Below are 20,091 nucleotides of genomic sequence, written 5' to 3' on the forward strand. Positions count from 1 at the left end.
TTTGACAATCATAAAAATATGATCCTTTGCCCCATAAAATTCATGCATTCATACACTCAACATTTTGATAAGAGTGGTTGACTTGCCAGGGCCACACAGATAATGGCAGAAGTGAGCTAGCCCCCAGGTTCTCTTGACCAGTCCTTTCCCTAGTAACAACAACAGTGGCAACCACAACAACAGCAATAATAGCTACCACTGACCAAACCGTGTGGCAAACACTTTGCCTATAGTTTTCTCATTGGATTCTTTTGGAGTCAGTACTACCATGTTCTTCACATTACATGCGAGGTCACTGAAGCTTATCTCAGCCCGAAATTGACAGGACTGCGCCTTCACAATTTTCCCTCAGTTCTGTCCATCTTACCTTCACACTAGTCTGTCATTTCCACATCATCCGTGAAATTTCAAGCAACTTAGTGCCGCCTTTGCTGGAGACTTCCCAGCTCACTCCTACTCAGAACAGAGATCTGGCCTAGCTATTCCATGCAAACAAACCAAGTTTTTAAATATTGAAATATGTTTGTACTTGCAGGTAAACAGCATGTACCCCAAAGACCCTGGTACCCTCCATACTCCTGCAGCCCCAGTCCATCTCCCAGGAACTCAGATCCAGCAAGTAACAAGTTGACTGCTGGCACAGCAGGGGGCCTTAAAGACTGTTCCAGTGCGACCATCTTTGATTGACTTTTTAAAAATCCTACTATCTTTACTTTGTACTATTCTCCTCCACCTTTATTGAGGTATTATTGACACATAAAATTGTCAATATTTAAAGTGATGATTTGATATAAGTGTACATTGTAAAATATCTACCACTATCAAGTTAATTAGCTGACCCAGTGCCTCACATAGTTACCTTTTGTATATGTGTAGTTCAGTTCAGTTCAATTCAGTCACTCAGTCGTGTCCTACTCTTTGCCACCCCAAAGACTGCAGCACGCCAGGCCTCCCTGTCCATCACCAGCTCCCAGAGTTTACTCAAACCCATGTCCATTGAGTCAGTGATGCCATCCAACTATCTCATCCTCTGTTGTCCCCTTCTCCTCCCGCCTTCAATCCTTCCCAGCATCAGGGTCTTTTCAAATGAGTCAGTTCATCGCATCAGGTGGCCAAAGTATTGGAGGTTCAGTTTCAATATCAGTCCTTCCAATGAACAGTCAGGACTGATTTCCCTGAGGATGGACTGGTTGGATCTCCTTGCAGTCCAAGGGATTCTCAAGAGTCTTCTCCAACACCACAGTTCAAAAGCATCATTCTTTGGTACTCAGCTTTCTTTATAGTCCAACTCTCACATCCATACATGACTACTGGAAAAACCATGGCCTTGATTAGACGGACCTTTGTTAGCAAAGTAATGTCTCTGCTTTTCAATATGCTTTCTAGATTGGTCATAACTTTTCTTCTAAGGAGCAAGTGTCTTTTAATTTCATGGCTGAAGTCACCATCTGCAGTGATTTTGGAGCCCCCCAAAATAAAGTCTCTCACTGTTTCCACTGTTTCCCCATCTGTTTCCCATGAAGTGATGGGACAAGATGCCATGATCTTATTTTCTGAATGCTGAGTTTTAAGCCAACTTTTTCACTCTCCTCTTTCACTTTCATCAAGAGGCTCTTTAGTTCTTCTTCACTTTCTGCCATAAGTGTGGTGTCATCTGCATATCCGAGGTTATTGATATTTCTCCCGGCAATCTTGATTCCAGCTTGTGCTTCATCCAGTCCAGCATTTCTGATGATGTACTCTGCATATAAGTTAGAACACTTAAGATTGAGTCTTTTAACAATTTTCAAGGGTATGAGACAGTACCATGTCAGTCATATAGTCACTCAGCTGTACGAGAGATCCTCAGAACCTATTCATCTTACAACTGAAAGTTGGTACCCTTTGACCAAGGGTATTTGATATTACCCCTGCATTTGAAAATGAAGCAGCTTCTTATCCTTTAAGGCTTAGCTAAGTTCTAGATATTTCTTGATACCCTTTGTAACTATTTCAGCCTGTTTTAAAAGCTATTTATAGGATAACTTTTAGGAGCAGGCAATGTATACTTGGCGCTGGAGACAGAGGGGTGAATTCAGACAGTTTCTGCTCACAAAGAACTGGTTGGAGGTAGACACTGAATCAACAGTAATTATAATAAATGCATGATTCCACAGTCTAGTGGGTGTTATGAACGAGAAGTACTAGGTGCAATTCAAGTACAGTAAGACAAGAGAATTTAAACTGGGGAATCATAGAAATATCTAGGAAGAAGGAACCTTTAAGAGGAGACTGGTAGGATGAGTGGGGTGAGGGCAGGTGAGGAATGATAGAACAGGCCCAACATAACCTGTGGGAAGACCGATGGGAGACCTGCCCACTTTTTGACCTTTTATGATTGGCCTCAGAACAGTCATGGCATTTGAGGGTGTATCATTTAGCTTGCTAATGTATTACAATGAGTGTATAACGAGGATCACGGTCTACTGGAAGTGGAATCTTCTGCCATCTTGGAGCTGCTGGTTGGTTCTAATCAGTTTTTGTCATGTCCCATGACCATACCATTCTTTTAAAGGTTGTTCCCTGCCCCCTTCCCTTTTGCTTCAACTGGAGATGTTTCAGAACTGAAGGAAGGTCTGTGTAGCAGAAATAGACTGAGGGAGGGACTGATAAGTCAAGAGAATCAGGCAGAGGCCTCATCATGCAGGACCCTGTGGTTGGGTAAAGACTTTGGATCCTACCCCAAATGCAAATGGAAACCATTGAAGAGTTTGAGGCATGCAACCCATGCCAAGCCAGGGAAGGGACAAGAGTGAAATGCTTTGGGAAAGGGTTAAATGTGAAGTGACTTGTCTAAGACTGAGAAGGACTATGTACATAATTTTAAATGTTGGAGTAGCCACTTCAAACATCTTAGTGACACACTGCCTGCTAATTCTTTTGTCTTTTCCCTCAAGTGACTGTGGCTCTGTTTCCAGTTTAACAGAACCATATTAGTGTCCTTTATTATTACTTCAAGGTACTCGGGACTATTTAATCTGCATGTTTAAATATATACTATGTCAGAGATTCCAGATGTTGAAGCTGGTTTTAGAAAAGGCAGAGGAACCAGAGATCAAATTGCCAACATTTGTTGGATCATAGAGAAAGCAGGAGAGTTCCAGAAAACATCTATTTCTGCTTTATTGACTATGCCAAAGCCTTTGACTGCGGATCACAATAAACTGGAAAATTCTGAAAGAGATGGGAATACTGGACCACCTGACTTGCCTCTTGAGAAACCTGTATGCAGGTCAGGAAGCAACAGTTAGAACTGGACATGGAACATCAGACTGGTTCAAAATAGGAAAAGGAGTGTGTCAAGGCTGTATATTGTCACCCTGCTTATTTAACTTATATGCAGAGTACATCATGAGAAACGCTGGGCTGAATGAAGCACAAGCTGGAATCAAGATTGCTGGGAAAAATATCAATAACCTCAGATATGCAGATGACACCACACTTATGGCAGAAAGTGAAGAAGAACTAAAGAGCCTCTTGATGAAAGTGAGAATGGAGAGTGAAAAAGTTAGCTTAAAGCTTCGGCTGCTGTTGCTGCTGCTAAGTCACTTCAGTCGTGTCCGACTCTGTGCGACCCCATAGACGGCAGCCCACCAGGCTCCCCTGTCCCTGGGATTCTCCAGGCAAGAACACTGGAGTGGGTTGCCATTTCTTTCTCCAATGCATGAAAGTGAAAAGTGAAAGTGAAGTCGCTCAGTCGTGTCCGACTCTTAGCGACCCCATGGACTGCAGCCCACCAGGCTCCTCCATCCATGGGATTTTCCAGGCAAGAGTGCTGGAGTGGGGTGCCATTGCCTTCTCCAAAGTAACTAGGGGGCTCACCACAAATGTTATCAGTTCAGCATTTGAGGAGATTGTGCATAAAGTGTGAAAGCATAAGCTCATTAGGTGAGATGTCCCCACACAGAGTAGTAACACAGAGGTAAGCAGGAAGGAACAGCTCACATGATATGAATGAAGTTTTATGTGATTTTCTGGTACTGATGAAAAGCTGGGGGTCCCTACCCTGGCCACCCCTCCATGCCCATGCCATTCCACACTCCTCTTGTTTACTATGTTCATCAGACTGATGCTGTTTCAGTTCCATAAACATAACAAGCTTCCTACCCTTTAGACTGACTACTCCTTTTCCACTATGCTTTCCACTTTCTTGACAGATTGAACTTGTTTGTGTATTTTGCTCTTGTTTATATATAAACATATATGTGTGTCTATCTATATAGATACATAGATCCATGTGTAGATATCTGCATGGGGGTCTTAGATGCAGTACGTGGGATCTTTGTTGAGTCATGCAAGATCTTTAGTGGTGTTTGGGCTCCAAGGGCTTAGTTGCCCCATGGCATGTGGGATCTTAGTTCCTTGACCAGGGAATTAAATCCACATCCCCTGCATTCCAAGGTGAGTTCTTAAGCAATGGACCATCTTTGTGCTTGGAGAGGAGTAGACTCCCTCAAAATAGTCACCCTGGAAAGCCATGTACTTATTTATTGACATTATTCTGTGTAAACTGTTTGAGACTTACCTTTAAAATCTATTTGTGAGGCATATCAGAAAACCCACTTTGTTAGCTCAGACTTCACTTTTGGCCTAAAGTGACAATAATGCTGAAAATGACACCCTACTTGGCTTTGGATAACATTTGTCTGTTTCCAAAAACCAAATTCATCTCTAACTGTTGAGTATCTTCAAAAGAATGAAACATAGACTCTAAAAGTGATTGAAAAGTGAGTTTTAGAACTGTGTTAGGCAAAAGCATTATATCCTTGGGATAAGTGAGTACTCTTCTAATGTGGTTCCTTTGAAAGTTTGCATATGCTTACTAGAAAAGAAACTTCATTGTCTTCAAATCACATCTGGTAGACTCATTAGTGAGATGACTTAAAAAGACCTATTTTTACTCAAACTTACAGTAAGTAAAACCAAAGTACTTGCCCTTGACTTACACACCGACACACACACACACGCACGAAAAGCAGCTTTAATGGAATCTCTCAGATTATCGAATGTAATCTGCTTTCACTTTGAAACAAATACGTGTAATTACTTTTTAGCCACTTGGTCACTGTAGACAAATAAAGATAAGAGATGATTGTGGGAAAAACTACAACGTGAGGGAAAAACATGTTGAACACTGTGGAGGCTATTTCAGCTCCCACTCATGTCACTTTCTACTGGCAGATAAAAGAGAAATAAAAGTAGAATGATCTTGAAAAAATTAAGTGTAGGATTTTGCCGATAACTGGGTAACTACAAATGTTAATAATAGGAATAAAGCAATGTAAACAAAAGACATTTTCATATTTTATCAGCTTTATTAAGTAATAGAAACAACAGAAAATCAAAACAATGGTACAGCAAATTATGCAAAAAGGATATTCATCAAGCAACATTACTGAAGCAAGTGAACATGATTTAATTTTTTCAGATTTATTTCAGTATCTGAGGCATGAACTGTTTGCAGAACTTTTCAGCAGGATTTCATCTCCTGTATGGTTCATATTTCCCCTATATTTGGCAATAATACCTTACACATTGTGGACTCAGTGGAAACAAATGAACGAGAGGCTATGGTCTAAGCTCTTGGGCTAAAATGAAATACATTTCCAGAAAAATACTCCAGGGGGGAAGACATTTGTATCTAAGGCCATCTAGTTATCAATTGATGTGAAGCCTCAAAATTAACAGTTCTTTTAATTTCAGTTCTGGCAAGTATCTAGTTGAACCTGAGCAAGCTCACTGATTTCTACAACTTTCACTGGCGGCAAACGCCATACACCAACTAGACTCATAAACACACATATATTTCTTTTTCCCTTTTAAAAATTATCTACCTGTTACCTTTGTCAATCTCTAACCTTTTATTATTTGGGTAAGTAATCAATATTACTTGTGGGAATAATCTCTCATGAGATCTATTTAGAGATTCTTATTGTACTCTGACTCTTCTCCCTCTTTCAGAGAGCTATCAGTGGACTGAATTTTCATTAAATCTCTCGAAGAACTGTTTCAACCAACTAGCTTACTTTATCATCTGTTAACCATATGACTGGGGAGGAGTGGAGGGGTGGGTGGGTGGGAGTGGGGGAGGAGTCTATGAAGAAAGTACATGTGGATAGCTTGATACAATGTAACAGACAATGTAGATTCATTTTGTTTTTCTTCATGTCAATGGAGATTATCTATTTTTTTTTCCTATCTAGCTTCCCTGGTGGCTCAGACAGTAAAGAACTGCCTGCAACACAGGAGACCTGAGTTCGCTTCCTGGGTTGGGAAGATCCCCCTGGAGGAGGGCATGGCAACCCACTGAAGTATTCTTGCCTGGAGAATTCCCATGGACAGACGAGTCTGGTGGGCTACAGTCCAGGGGGTCCAAAGATTTGGGCACAACTGAGTGACTAAACACAACAGTCTATTTATCTATCTACCTATCTATTTCCTTATAATTTTTTCTGTATATGGGCATAGTCAAGTGGCCATCTTTGAGGTGTACAAAGAACATTCATGTGGGATACAGGTGATCTCAGTTTTAATTTCTGGTCAACCACCAAATTGTAATAGTCCACAAAATAATTCGTTTAACTCCTTTGGGTGTTAGTTTCTTTACTGGTTAAATTTGTATTAACTGCTTGGTGGATTATTTGTTACCAAAAGTCCTATAAAGGATGTAAGCATACCTTGATTATTATTACTACTTCTGTGTTTAAGATTCCTTGAATAAAAATTCAGATCATAAATTCCATTGAATATAACTTTCAGTAAAGTATTTTCAAAATACACGTTATAGGTCCTGCATAGGTCTAAACACAATGACTCTATTCAGTATGGCATTATAACCACTTTCCCCTAGTACTTTACTCATATAACTAAATGAAAACATTAGATGTCTTCAATAAACAAAAATACGAAGATAAATTTTATCATTGTTATGATTCTTTAAAATAAGTTTAAAATTTTGATGCACTTGAATCTGAAAGGCTTTCATGGAACTAATCAAACAACCTTCTAAGAAAGGATTTCTTGGCAGGAGTAATAATTTTCCCAGAACCCTTTTTGTGGAGGGATCTCAGTGGAGGCTTTTTTAATGATTGAACTCTTTTGGGAGTCTGCAGTGCTCTTGCTATCTTCACATGCTCGTTGCAGTAATATTTATTGCTTCCTTCTGATAGCTGGATGAGTGTGCGTTCTGCCAGATCCATGCACTGGGCATGGACCCAATGTCCATCTCCATGAGAGCAATAGATCATGGCAGGCTTGTTGAGCTCAGTTGAATAAAATGGTACCCAAGTATTGATATCCACATCACAAGTAGGGCAGCATGTAATCCAGTAGCCTGTCTCAGACTCATCTTCCTCATCATCTTCATTGTAGGTGTCAAATTCATCATCACCATCGAAACTGTTTGCTTCTGCACTGAAGCAAAATTCTTCTGAGTCTTCGAAGGGAGTGGAGTCCCCTGGGTCTTCTGTTGATGTCTGACTACTGGTGAAAGTTTTCTGATCTTCGTTCACATCGTCTTCAGCACATTTCAGTGTATAGAAGTAAAATGCTTCTGAAACAGTCTGTTTATTGTCTCCTGGTATGCCGAGGAAAACAGTTCCATTTCCCATGTTGCTTCCAAACCATATCTTGCTGTGCTTAATATCTGGGGTCCAATCTGGGGTTTCCATCTCATGAATGTCTATTTTGTTATCCTTGAAAGAGATGACGTTGCAGACCATTCTTTTTTGATTTTCAAGCTGATAGCCACCAACAATAACAAATTCATCATTGCTTATTTGAGTCAGGATTGCACTGGAGACAGAGATTCCTCCTGGCAAGACTGTGCACTCCACAGCTGGGCTACCCAGGGGGAGATCAACCCTTATTCTATACAGATTGGCAGGGCGGATGTTATTGGCAAGTGAATGGCCTCCTAAAATATAAACGGTATCATTTCTGGCAATGGAGACATGAAAAGATAGTCCATCTTGAAGTTCTGGAAGAATGTATAACGTAGAGCACCCAAATTCAAAATCCACCAAGAAGACATGGGGCAGGCAGTCAGCTACACTGTTCCATTTCTCTGTGGTTCTTTGAGCAGAAGGTATGTATGACCGTCCTCCAAAGAGAACACCCATACTTTTCCCTCGACTATACACCACGTCAATGGAATGACCATATCTGCCTTCAGGAACGTCTCCTACCAAGTCCTTCTCTGTGCAGCGAAAGGTAACTTTTTTGTTGTTCTTGGAAACAACAGACATCACATAAATCTTATCTGAAAGCTCATTATTTGGTGTTTTTCCTCCATGGATGATATACTGATGCTTTTCAGACTCCAAGTTGCCGCTGAATGTGCAAGTGGCCGGGTATCGAAGAGGAGGAAGGTAGCAGGAATCCTTAGAGAAAACTGCAGGCTTCAGTTTGAGATGATTATGCTTTACCTCAAAATGGAAAACTCCAGTGGGGCAAGACCTCTTGGGCCAGCCTTTTTGGCCAAAGAAGAAAACTTGCCCATCAAAATTCATTAATGAGAAGCCTGGTTGAATTAAGGCCATGCTATTACCGACTGTTACCATCTGTAGTGACATATTCTCTGATGGTGGATAGATCTTTTATCTGAAAGAATTACAAAAAAACACAAACTTTCTTTACTTATTACATCTATTCATATAAAATCATTATGTGTAGATTCCCTCACATGCAAAAAGCATGTTAAAAATAAAGAGTTGTCCCGTAAGTTTGCAGTGGAATAGCAAAAATTCAGGCGGCTAGACAAGCAAACGGACACAGAACCTTTTGGCTTAAAACAATCGTAGCAGCTGGGAGCTGTTTTGGACATGGACTACCGTCCCTTAGATTTCTGGGAATTGTAGTCATTTTCCCTTAAAGATTCACCACTTGTCAGCAGAAAGAACTACATTTCCCAGGAATCCATTCTCTGTGGGACGTGTGGCTCCAATCGTTGCTTCTCCAGGAGACAAGTCTCGCTGAGTAAAGACGCCAAAAATGCGAAGTGACTAGCTGGGAGCCAAGACAGAAAACTAGGGAATGGGAGGTGAGAATGGCTGATGCACACCTAACATCCAGGTTATGGGAAAGTTGCGTACCAGGAGGGGCGTCAGGCTACCCGCGCCCGGGTGTTGCTGTAGCCTCTCCGGGGGACAGCTGACCGGGTAGGAAGCACAGCTGCTTCTGCCCAGAGTGGGGTTGCCTGGGAACCGCCGCCTGAAGAGACTCCTGGCCGAGTGTCCTCACGATCTCTTGCCGGGACGCTTTGGAGCCTGGGCTCAAAATTGCACACTTGGGCATCCTTAGGTTGCTGGGGCGGGAGTTTGAAGGGGGCATCGAGAATACCAAGCTGTGACTGTTTTGCAGGACCAAAAGATTAATCTCTGAATACCCAGCGTGCTGGGGAGAATTTACCTGATAGTGATTTTTTACCATTCCTGTATGTAGTCATGGAAATATGGTAATTAGACTTTACCGAATACCTCGCCAAAGGCTGTTTGCTTTCTCAGCTGCTCTTGCTTCGGTTTTAGATTTCTTTTAGGGAAGCAGAGAAGTTTTCCAACACCTCTTCTCTCCACTGTCTCTTCCCCTCCCTCCCTTCCTCCCTCTTTGGATAAGAAAATGAGAGTTAGTGGCCATTATTTCAGATCCCTTTCCTGTTCCAGAACCTCGAAGTACTTCTTTAGTAATTCTGTTGTAAGCAAGCGTTAAAAAAGAGGTACCAGCATTATACAGAAGGTAATATTTGTATGATTTTTAAAAAGAGATATTTATCAGATGAAGTAAGCTTGATTAATTAAAAAAAATTATTACCTACCTTGAAGGGATATCAGGAGCCTTTATGTGAAATACACTCCCTGTTTGCAGACTAAATTCCTAAATTAAAGGAAACAAGAAAAACACAGATTACTTGACTTCTAAGAATAAACTGTTAATGTTTCAAAAACAGTGGCTAAGAGGATGGACTCTGAAAGTTGACTCCCTGTATTCAAATCCTGGCTCTGTCACTTCCTATGTTACCTTGGGCAAGTAATTTAACCTGTGTCTAGTTTCCTCATCTGTAAAATGATAATTTTACCTACCTAACTGGTTGATGTAAGTTGTGATTAGTAAGTTAATAACACGCAAAGCACTTAGAACAGGGCTTTGTACACTGTAAGTCCTAGTTGTGATGATTATATTTGAACTTATGAAAAGTAAGGTTGTTAATGCACAGTTAGCTGATAAGAATGGTTTTAAGGTCTGGGAATCAGGTTAGTGGGCATAGATTGATAATTTTTTAGACTGGTGAGAATTGAATAAACATATGCAATAGTCAGTCCTAAAGAAAATCAGTTCTGAGTATTCATTGGAAGGAATGATGCTGAAGCTGAAGCTCCAGTGCTTTGGGCACCTGATGCGAAGAACTGAGTCACTGAAAAAAACCCTGATACTAGAAAGATTGTATGCAGGAGGAGAAGGGGACGACAGAGGATGAGATGGCTGGATGGCATCACCAACTTGATGGACATGAGTCTGAGTAATCTCCGGGAGTTGATTGATGGACAGGGAAGCCTGGCGTGCTACAGTCCATGGGGTCACAGAGTCGGACACCACTGAGTGACTGAACTGAACTGATGCAACAGAAGGGGGCTCCCAGGTGGCTCAGTGGTAAAGAATCTGCCTGCAATTCAGGAAATGTGGGTTTGATCCCTGGGTAGGGAAGATCCCCTGGAGGAGGAAATGGCAACCCACTCCAGTATTCTTGCTTGGGCAATCCCATAGAGGAGCCTGGTGGGCCTGTAGTCCACGGGGGCACCAAGAGTTGGACACGACGGTGCATGCATAGGACAGTAGGACAGAGGTGTTGGTGGTGAGCTCAATTTAAGTAACAGGGAATATTTTATTATTCTTGTTACCCTTCCACTAACTCCTGATTAAATATGCAGACTCTTAAGTTAGATTGTCTGAGTCCAAATTTGGGCTGAAACACATATTTGCTGTTTAACTCTCTTGGCCAAGTTTATTTTCTCTGTTTTCTTATCTGTGAAGTAGGGATAGTATTAGTATCTATTCGTTGAGTTATTTTTGAGAGTAAATGAGATGACACACGTAAATCACACAGCACATATGTGATTATATATGCTGGTGCATAATAAGTATTGAATAAGCATTAGCCTGCCAGTGCAGGAGACGCAGGTTTGATACCTGGGTCAGGAAGATCCCCTGGAGAAGGAAATGACAACCCACTCCGGCATTCTTGCCTGGAAAATTCCATGTACTGGTCCAGGAGCCTGGAGGGGCTACAGTCTGCTGCTGCTGCTAAGTTGCGTCAGTCATGTCCGACTCTGTGCTACCCCATAGACGGCAGTCCACCAGGCTCCCCTGTCCCTGGGATTCTCCAGGCAAGAACAGTGGACTGGGTTGCCATTTCCTTCTCCAATGCATGAAAGTGAAAAGTGAAAGTGAAATCTCTCAGTCGTGTCTGACTCTTTGCTACCCCATGGACTGTAGCCTACCAGGCTCCTCCACCCATGGGATTTCCCAGGCAAGAGTACTGGAGTGGGGTGCCATTGCCTTCTCCAGGGCTATAGTCTATGGGGTTGCAAAGAGTTGGACAGGACTTAGTGACCGAGCATAGCACACCATACAGCAAACATTATTTGATGATATAATTTGTTTTATTCTGCCTGCAAAGTTTCCTTGGGCCATTTGGAATCTATGGTCAGTCTAATGCAGTTTTGGTGGGGCCTTGAAGATCAGATTTAATTAATTGCTAATTGTTTTCTTCTAGTTATTTTTAGCTTGGGAGATTCAAAGTGTGATATTTTAATAATCATGTGGGTTATTAAAGCAAATGAGGAACTTGAATGAGAAGGATTATGCCTAAGGTTATGAAGCAAGCCTCTTTCTTCCTCAGATATGGTGGTTTGCAGGTTCAGCAACTTGCCTTGCTTATGAAATAACCTGGGCAAGTGTTTTATTTACTTGTGGCCTATCCAGGTGTATGTGAGAGAAGGCATCTGTGCAACTAGGAAAATGCTCTCCATTGGAACTAAAGGGAAATATTGTTGGCACTCAGTTCGGTAAAGGAAAACCAGCAGTGATCACACTCAGCATGACGTGCAGATGATTTTCAGAGTTGCTCACTCTGGGGTTGAGGGAGCACCCGCGCCAGCGCCTACTTATTGTAAACACCAGGGAAGACTGGCCATCACCCAGTAATGACTGGGCTAGAAGGCCCGCTATGCAGAGGTAATGAATCCCAGATCCCAAGGGGTGACCATACACCAAGAGTGCTTGCTTTTAAACAGAAAGTTTCACTGTAGCCTATTGGCTTCATTTTGAAGTTCATGGGGATTTTGAATTTTAAATTAATTTTTATTGGAGTATAATTGCTTTGCAACATTGTTTGAGCTTCTACTGTACAACAAAATGAATCAGCCACACATATACACACATCCCCTCCCTTTTGGACTTCCTTCTCGTTCAGGTCACCACAGTGCCTCACGTAGAGTCCTCTGTGCTATACAATGTGTTCTCATTGAAAAAACAAAAAGATTACTAAAAAAAATTGATTATAAATAAAGTTCATAGGGATTTTGACTCCTCAAAAGGAAAACATGGTTATTGCAGATTAAACAAACATTTCTTAGGCAAGACATGACCCATACTACCTCTTTGTGTAGCCTTTTTGGGTGCCCAAAGATTCCTGACCTGTTTTCCCTTTGATGTCCTGCTCTTGGCTCACCCCATAATTACAGGGCCCTAAAAATAGTGGTAAAGTTGATTACTGTTAAGATGAACTACCTCTTCTTGAAACACAAAGTGTTTGTGTGTTTAATTTTTAGATTACAAATTTTAAACCATGGCCGGATGACTCATGTATTTAAAGAATGCACAAGAACATTGAAAGTGTTTTCACTTTATTTTGCCATGTAGTTTAGGTTTTGCAACTTTGCTTTACTAACTTAAATTTGTGTCTTCACGGGAGTAGACTATGGTCTATGTTCCACGGTTTCAATGTGACTCTATTTGTCCCATCTCGGTTTTTAAATGAGTTTTTAAAAGGTGATACTATGACTAAAATAATCTACTGAAGTGCTTCTCTTTAAATAGGCCAGATGAAAACAGGCAGGGTTTGAAAAAGAAGACACTGTTCTTCGATTGAAGGAACTTTCAAAGTCAACACATTAAAGATTCTTTTTAAGAGACAGAAATACGGGACCAATAAATTTATACAGGTTTCTCAACCCCATGCTAACATCCCTCCGCAGGGAGCGTTTCGCTTATTCACTATGGAGCTAGGGCATAGTTGAGAATCAAAAGAGGACTAATGGTGTGAGGTCTGGGTTTGTAGTTTCCTGTGTTTGAACTGACTTTTTTTTCCCTTCCAAAGAAAGCTACTGTACTCGGAAGCATTAAATCTTACTGATCAGCGTGGCCCACGTTTTCTGATTGCTCCAAAATAGCAGGTAACCTCATGTAACTACAGTCTTTTCAGTGTGTGAATTAACCCTATCTTGCACAGTTAATCAGGCTTGAGGCACACATTGTTTGATTTTTTTTTGCTGACAGTGGAGCCAGGATTGGGTCTTCCTTCTGACCCTTGTATCAGAGAAGCATTTATGCACTAAGTTTAATATGTCAACTTGGATGCCACAGGAGTAAAATCCTTGTTGCAGCCTGAGACCAGAAAGCCCCTTTCTCTCTAAATTCTACATCATCCCTTCCCTATCTAGACACCCAGTCCAACTGGAACTAACATACTGCTGAAGGGGGCATCTTTCCCTAAAAGTTGACAAGCGTAAGCTCCCAGGTTTTAGCTCCAGTAGAAATGAAGTTATTGGACCTACCTGAAGGCCAGGGGTCTGCTCAGCCCTCTCTCAATCTTTGCCGCTAAACCCGGTATTAAATGTCAGCACTTGGGGAAGATTCACTGACTGCTGACTCTGACCGTGGCCTGCAGAAGGATGATGGTAAACAGAGCACGTATGTGTGCCTACAGATGTCCCAGTGAACGCAGATCTAACGGGAGTAACTGACTGTGACTTTTTTTTTTTTCTTTAGATGGTTGAGGGAGATATCCACCAGGGTGTACCCTCAAGATTTAACTGTTTCCTTACTGGTGAGCAATGAAAACCTAATCTACTATTCATCTGTAAAGACAGAAAAAAAAGCCCTGGTAGAAACCTGATTTATCAAAAACATTTTAGAAAAATGAATATAATTAATATGATTTAAATAAATACTGGGGCTTCCCAGGTGGCTCCGTGGTAAAGAACCCACCTGCCAAGCCAAACAGGAGTCATGGGTTTGATCCCCTAGTTGGAAAGATTCCCTGGAGAAGGAAATGGCAACCCACTCCAGTATTCTGGCTTGGGAAATCCCATGGACAAAAGAGCCTGGCGGGCTGCAGTCCAGGGATTTACAGAGTCAGACACGACTTGGTGACTAAACAGCAACAACAGCAACAAATAAATGCTATCGTAATTCAAATGGGAAATTATTTTTCCTAAAACAGAAACTACTAGTACCAATGTCAGTGATTTTGAGTGGTCTTCTCAAAATCAAAAGGAGTTCTGTTTATGGGAGGCCTACCACCCATTTTATATTGGGCAGCTGCTGTGTAGGATTATACAATGGGGTGATTAAGAAAATGGGCTTTAGAGTCAAGTGGCCCTGGTTTTCTCTGCCAACTTTGCTGTTTTCCAGGTGGAGTCATCTTAATCCTTAAGTCTGTGTTTCCTCATCTCTGAAGTGGGGATAGAAATATCTACCTCAAAAGACTGTTGCAAAAAGATTAAATAAATGTTCTGCCAAGGAAAATATTCCACAGCAGTCTTAAAAACTGTGATAGTAGCCTCCCCCGTCCCTATTCCAAAGTTTCACAGTCAAAGGAAGAGTAAACCAAGGGGTTCAGAGCAGATGTAACAGCTGGCTTAATTTTTAAGATAAACTTTATTTTTTAGAGCAGTTTTAGGTTTGTAGCAAAATTGTGTGAAAAGTAGAGTTTCCCATATACCTGGTGCCCCTACTCATTCATAGCCTCTTGTTATCAGTACCTCCCATCAGAGATACATTTGTTAAAATAGATGAACCTGCATTGACACATTGTGCTGTGCTTAGTCGCTCAGTTGTGACCGACTGTTTGCAACCCCATGGACTGCAGCCCGCCAGGTTCCTTTTTCTGTGGGGATTCTCCAGGCAAGAATACTGGAGTAGGTTGCTGTGCCCTCCTCCAGGGGATCTTCCCAACTCAGGGATCGAACCCAGATCTCCTGCATTGCAGGTGGATTCTTTACCCACTGAGCCACCAAGGAAGCCCACACTGACACATTATTATCACTCAAAGTTCAGAGTTTAAATTAACATTCACTCTTGGTGGTGTACATTCAGGGGTTTGGACAAATGTATAATGGCATGTATCTATTATTACAGGATCATGCAGAATAATTTCACTGCCCTAAAAGTTCTCTGTTCTCCACCTACTCACTGCTCCCTTTCCTCAACCCCTGAAACCACTAATCTTTTTTTTATTGTTTCCATACTTTTGCAGATTTCACGATGTCATATAGTTTTCAGATTGGCTTCTTTCCCTTAGTAGCATGCATTTAAGTTTCCTCCATGTCTTTCTATGACTTGATAGCTCATTTCTTTTTAGCTCTGAATAGTAGTATTTCATTGCCTGGATATCCACAGTTCATCTGTCTTCCTACGAAATGACACCTTGGTTGCTTTCAGATTTTGGCAGTTATAAATAAAGCTGCTATAAACATCCATGTCCAGGTTTTTGTGTGGATGTAAGTTTTCAAGTCCTTTGGGTAAATACGAAGGAGCCCTGTTAGTGAATCATATGGTAAGAGTATGTTTAGTTTTGTAAGAAACCTCCAAACTGTCTTTATGATTTTGTATACCCACTAGCAATGAATGAGAGTTCATGTTGCTTACATCCTCACCAGCAGTTGATGTGGTCTGGATCTTGGCAATGCTGATAGGTGTGTAGCATCTCACTGTTTTAATTTTGTCACTTCCCTAATGACTTGATGCGAACATCTCTTCATTTGCTTGTAATCTGTACGTCTTCTTCAGTGAGGTGTCTACTAAGGTGTTTGGCCTATTTTTTAATCAGGTTATTTGTCTTTTCATTGTTGCATCTTAAGAGTTCTTTGTATATTTTGGATAACAGTTCTTTATCAGATTTTTTTTTTTGCAAGTATTTTCTCCCATCATATGGCTTTTCTTTTCGTTCTCTTGTCTGTGTTTTTTGGCGCGCGTAAGTCTTTAATTTTGGTGAAGTTCAGCTTATCAATTATATTTTTCATGGATCATGCCTTTAGTGTTGTATCTAAAAACTCCATTGCCATATCCAAGGTCATCTAGGTTTTCTTCTGATATAAAACTTGTAGGAGTTCCATAATTTTGTGGTTTACTCTCTGTTCAGTGATCCATTTTATTAATAAGCCTAGATTCCTATTTTTGCTTGTGGGTGTCCAGTTGTTCCAGAATCCTTTGTTGAAAAGACTATTTTTCCTCTGTTGTGTTGCCCTTGCTCCTCTGTCAGAGATCAGTTAGCTCTACTTAGGTGGATCTATCCTGGGTTCTCTGTTCGGTTCCATTGATCTCTTTGTATATTCTTTCACCAATACCACACTGCCTTGATTACTGTAGCTGACTTAATTTTAAAACAATCCATTAAAAACAGTTACCTCAAGAAAAATATATACCATTTATTAAGCCCATTTCCTAACCATAAATTTTTTTGTGTTCTAATTTTTATCCAGGTGTACATACATTAATAATTATGATAAGAATGTATTTAAATTGTGTTTTATCTTTTCAATGTGATGTTATTTCATATATACTATGAAATGTATATTTCCACCTTTATAATTTTTAATACTTGCCTAAAATTCCATTGGGTAAATATAATGTAATCTATCAGGCCGTTCAGTGTTGTTGGTCATTTAATCAGGTTCTGTGTGGCTTAGATGATAGAATGTAGTGATTAGAGGTAGATAGATTTGGATTTGAGTCTGAGTTCTGCCACTTACTAGCTGAATGGCCTTTTTGAGCTTCAGTCCTTATCTCTAAAACAACGGTGATACCTGCCTTATTGGGAGGATGGATGGATATGAAGTGTCTGTTATAGAGAGTATACTCAATAAATCTGTGTAATGATGATGGTGCCATAAATTTATTTGTAAAAGTAAAGATGTTCATTTTTTGAAAAATTTTAGGATGCGTTTTCAGGGTTGACTTTTTAAAAACCGAGCAAGTAGCTCAGTTGTTTGGCTGATTTTCATCCTTTGAAATGTTGATCCATTCTTTAAAAAAAGTCATCATCTCTTCTGGTTACTCCTACAGTGATTGTTTAAATCTCTTTCTGCAAAAGAGCATTGGGTTATTCCCCTAACCTATTCATGGTGTTGTATAATGATTATGGCACTTGAAATTCCAGCATCAGTGGCAGCTCTCATCTAATTGACATAGTGGGTATCTCCACAATAAATATAAAATAATCAATGCAACACAGAAACCAGGGGTGGGTTTAGGTAAGTGCTTTAGCCTTTGCATTCTACTAACACCAGGAAACAGGTAGTTGGTTGCTGAGTGGGTTCATTGTCCCCAGCCTATCAAAATGCTAGCACAGAAGCTAAATGTGAAGTCATGAACAATATTTATACAGCATCCACTGTGTACCTCCACTGTGGAGGATTAGGGAAAAAAAATATTACAGACACAGGTCTTGCCTTAAGGAGCTTGCATGATAGTAGGAAGTAGTCACCCTTTCTCAAAAGTTCACCAAGAAATCACAATTATTGGGGCAGAGTCAAATTCATACTGCGATATGTGTATTTCTTCTACCTTAACTCCAAAGACAGTGGTCAATTAAAGAATACAAGTCAGTGTCATTACAGAGTAAAATAATCTTCATTCCACAGAGGAGATAAAAGACTTAGTAATGGGATATACTGTCATAGTAATTGAATAAAAAGGAAACATAGTTGGAGAAAAAGAATGTCAGAGATGGAAGACAGCTTCAAATCCTGTCCCTTTATACCTACGTTCACACTACTTAAGGCTAGAAAAGTTAAATAACTTGAAAGGGTAACAGCTGCAAGAGTGTGTGCACATGGTGAACTGAGGCGGGCAGAGGAGGAGCACAGTTTTGTGAACTCGTGACAGTGTTTCTCAAGCAATGTAGTGACCTGGCAAGCGTTTCCATCCCCTTTTATAAATGAAGAAACAACTTAAATGACATTATTGCCCAACGGGTTAGCAAGTGTTTGAAATAAGGTCGATGGCAGCTTTTCATAGCATTCAAACAGGCATAGACAAGTTTTGCTTTTGTAAATAAGTGGCTGAATTTTTTTCAGGAAATAATATAAATAGTATGGGAAAGGGAGATGTCTGACTTGTTGAATGAATCCCACGATAGAAGCCACAACCGAAACTAGCAAAGAGGAGAAAAGAGGAAGGAAAAGGAAACATAGACGGAAGCAATCTACAGTTAGTGTGATGGATTGTCAAGAGAAGAACATGACAAGTGAGTTGTCATTTTTTATTTAAAGTGATGAATTAAATGCAGCCACATGACCGGAACATTCTCTGATTTTTAAGGAGGATTCCTAATTGTCGAATAAAATGGACCAACATTTCAGAGGTGATTTACAGTGTTGTTTCAGAAAGAAAATGCACTTAAAATTTTTATTCTTAGAGAAGGAGGGAATTTGTGTTTCTTAACTTCTACCTGAGCGCCGAAGAATTGATGCTTTTGAACTGTGGTGTCGGAGAAGACTCTTGAGAGTCCCTTGGACTGCAAGGAGATCCAGCCAGTCCATTCTGAAGGAGATCAACCCTGGGATTTCTTTGGAAGGAATGATGCTAAAGCTGAAGCTCCAGTACTTTGGCCACCTCATGTGAGGAGTTGACTCACTGGAAAAGACTCTGATGCTGGGAGGGATTGGGGGCAGGAGGAGAAGGGGACGACCAAGGATGAGATGGCTGGATGGCATCACGGACTCAATGGACGTGAGTCTGAGTGAACTCCGGGAGTTGGTGATGGACAGGGAGGCCTGGCCTGCTGTGATTCATGGGGTCACAAAGAGTCGGGTATGACTGAGCGACTGAACTGAACTACTTTTGTGTATAGAAACCATGCTGGCAAAAAGAAATTGGTTTTTACGTAGGTGTGTGTGTGTGTTATGTTGTGTACATCGAAGCAAAATTGCAAATAAAGTGCTGAGGGAAATTGGAAATTAGGGCATCATTGTGTTATTCCTTAAGGCCCATTTGTTATTCTACGGTCATAGGAATTTAGAATCAAAAATAGCTGAGAAATACAGCTTTAAGATCTTATTTCTTTTTAAGAGAATGTCAAATGAGAAGGTCGATATTATTTGCACCATCTGGCATTTTGAAACACTTTTTGAAATGAATTCCTAAAAGCAGAGTCTGGTGGGTCTACACCGGCTCCTAACTAGCTGTGCAGGTGTTGCTTTAAAGCAGGCTTTCTGGTTTTGTGGAAGTACTGTGTGCTGAGCACGTGGCCCACAGGCTGGGAAGCCAGACAAAGAGATGAGTTTAATTGAGAGTGGATGCTTTTGTGCCACAGTTGTCATGCACAATAATGGGACATTGTATCCATGGGAAGGCGGGATTACAGTTGAGCTAATAACTCTTTTATGATTGAAACCTTATTGCGTGATTATAGAGCTCTAAAGTTGATTGAGAAACTCTACTGCCTGTTTGGATCCACAGGTTTATCAGGGGCCTTGAAAAAATGTTCACTGAAATACTCACAATTATTGTCCATAACTCATTGAGGTAGATGATCACATTTCTGAGGCCAGGAGATCAGTTTTGAGTAACATTGAAATATGTGTATTGTACATTTTTCTTGATAAAATGTGCTAGTCCGGAGGTCATGCATTGGAGAAGGAAATGGCAACCCACTCCAGTGTTCTTGCCTAGAGAATCCCAGGGATGGCAGAGCCTGGTGGGTTGCCGTCTATGGGGTCACACAGAGTCGGACACGACTGAAGCGACTTGGCAGCAGCAGCAGTGATCAATGAA

The 20,091-nt window shown here is 40.8% G+C and overlaps 2 protein-coding genes across 14 annotated transcripts in view; one reads left to right on the plus strand and one right to left on the minus strand.

The window, feature by feature from the left end:
• Window positions 1-5,334: 5,334 nt before the first annotated feature.
• On the minus strand, window positions 5,335-14,055 carry RAG2 (recombination activating 2). Of its 3 annotated transcripts, XM_060400061.1 has the most exons (4): window positions 13,869-14,042; window positions 9,851-9,909; window positions 9,132-9,388; window positions 5,335-8,640 (listed from the first exon to the last, which is right to left on the minus strand). In XM_060400061.1, exon 4 carries the CDS (start codon window positions 8,610-8,612, stop codon window positions 7,029-7,031), a length of 1,584 nt encoding a protein of 527 aa, XP_060256044.1. In that variant the 5' UTR covers window positions 8,613-8,640; window positions 9,132-9,388; window positions 9,851-9,909; window positions 13,869-14,042; the 3' UTR covers window positions 5,335-7,028. The 3 variants fall into 3 exon arrangements, with proteins under 3 accessions (XP_060256044.1, XP_042089302.1, XP_011951631.1); XM_042233368.2 differs by lacking the exon at window positions 9,132-9,388 and having other exon boundaries at window positions 13,869-14,055; XM_012096241.4 differs by lacking the exons at window positions 9,851-9,909; window positions 13,869-14,042 and having other exon boundaries at window positions 9,132-9,842.
• Window positions 8,961-20,091, plus strand: part of IFTAP (intraflagellar transport associated protein) — a 70,819-nt gene continuing 59,688 nt past the window's right edge. For 4 of the 11 annotated variants that reach the window (XR_009596667.1, XR_009596665.1, XM_012096242.5 and 1 more), the window contains exon 1: window positions 8,961-9,079. The gene's annotated coding sequence lies outside the window, so the exon portion shown is untranslated. Of the gene's footprint in view, window positions 9,080-13,411; window positions 13,488-14,082; window positions 14,327-15,237; window positions 18,563-20,091 lie in introns of all 11 variants that reach the window. The other 7 variants (XR_009596666.1, XM_012096243.5, XR_009596669.1 and 4 more) reach the window with 5 other exon arrangements.

Source organism: Ovis aries, chromosome 15, assembly GCF_016772045.2.
Source record: "Ovis aries strain OAR_USU_Benz2616 breed Rambouillet chromosome 15, ARS-UI_Ramb_v3.0, whole genome shotgun sequence".
In the NCBI taxonomy this organism is placed as follows: Eukaryota; Metazoa; Chordata; class Mammalia; order Artiodactyla; family Bovidae; genus Ovis; species Ovis aries.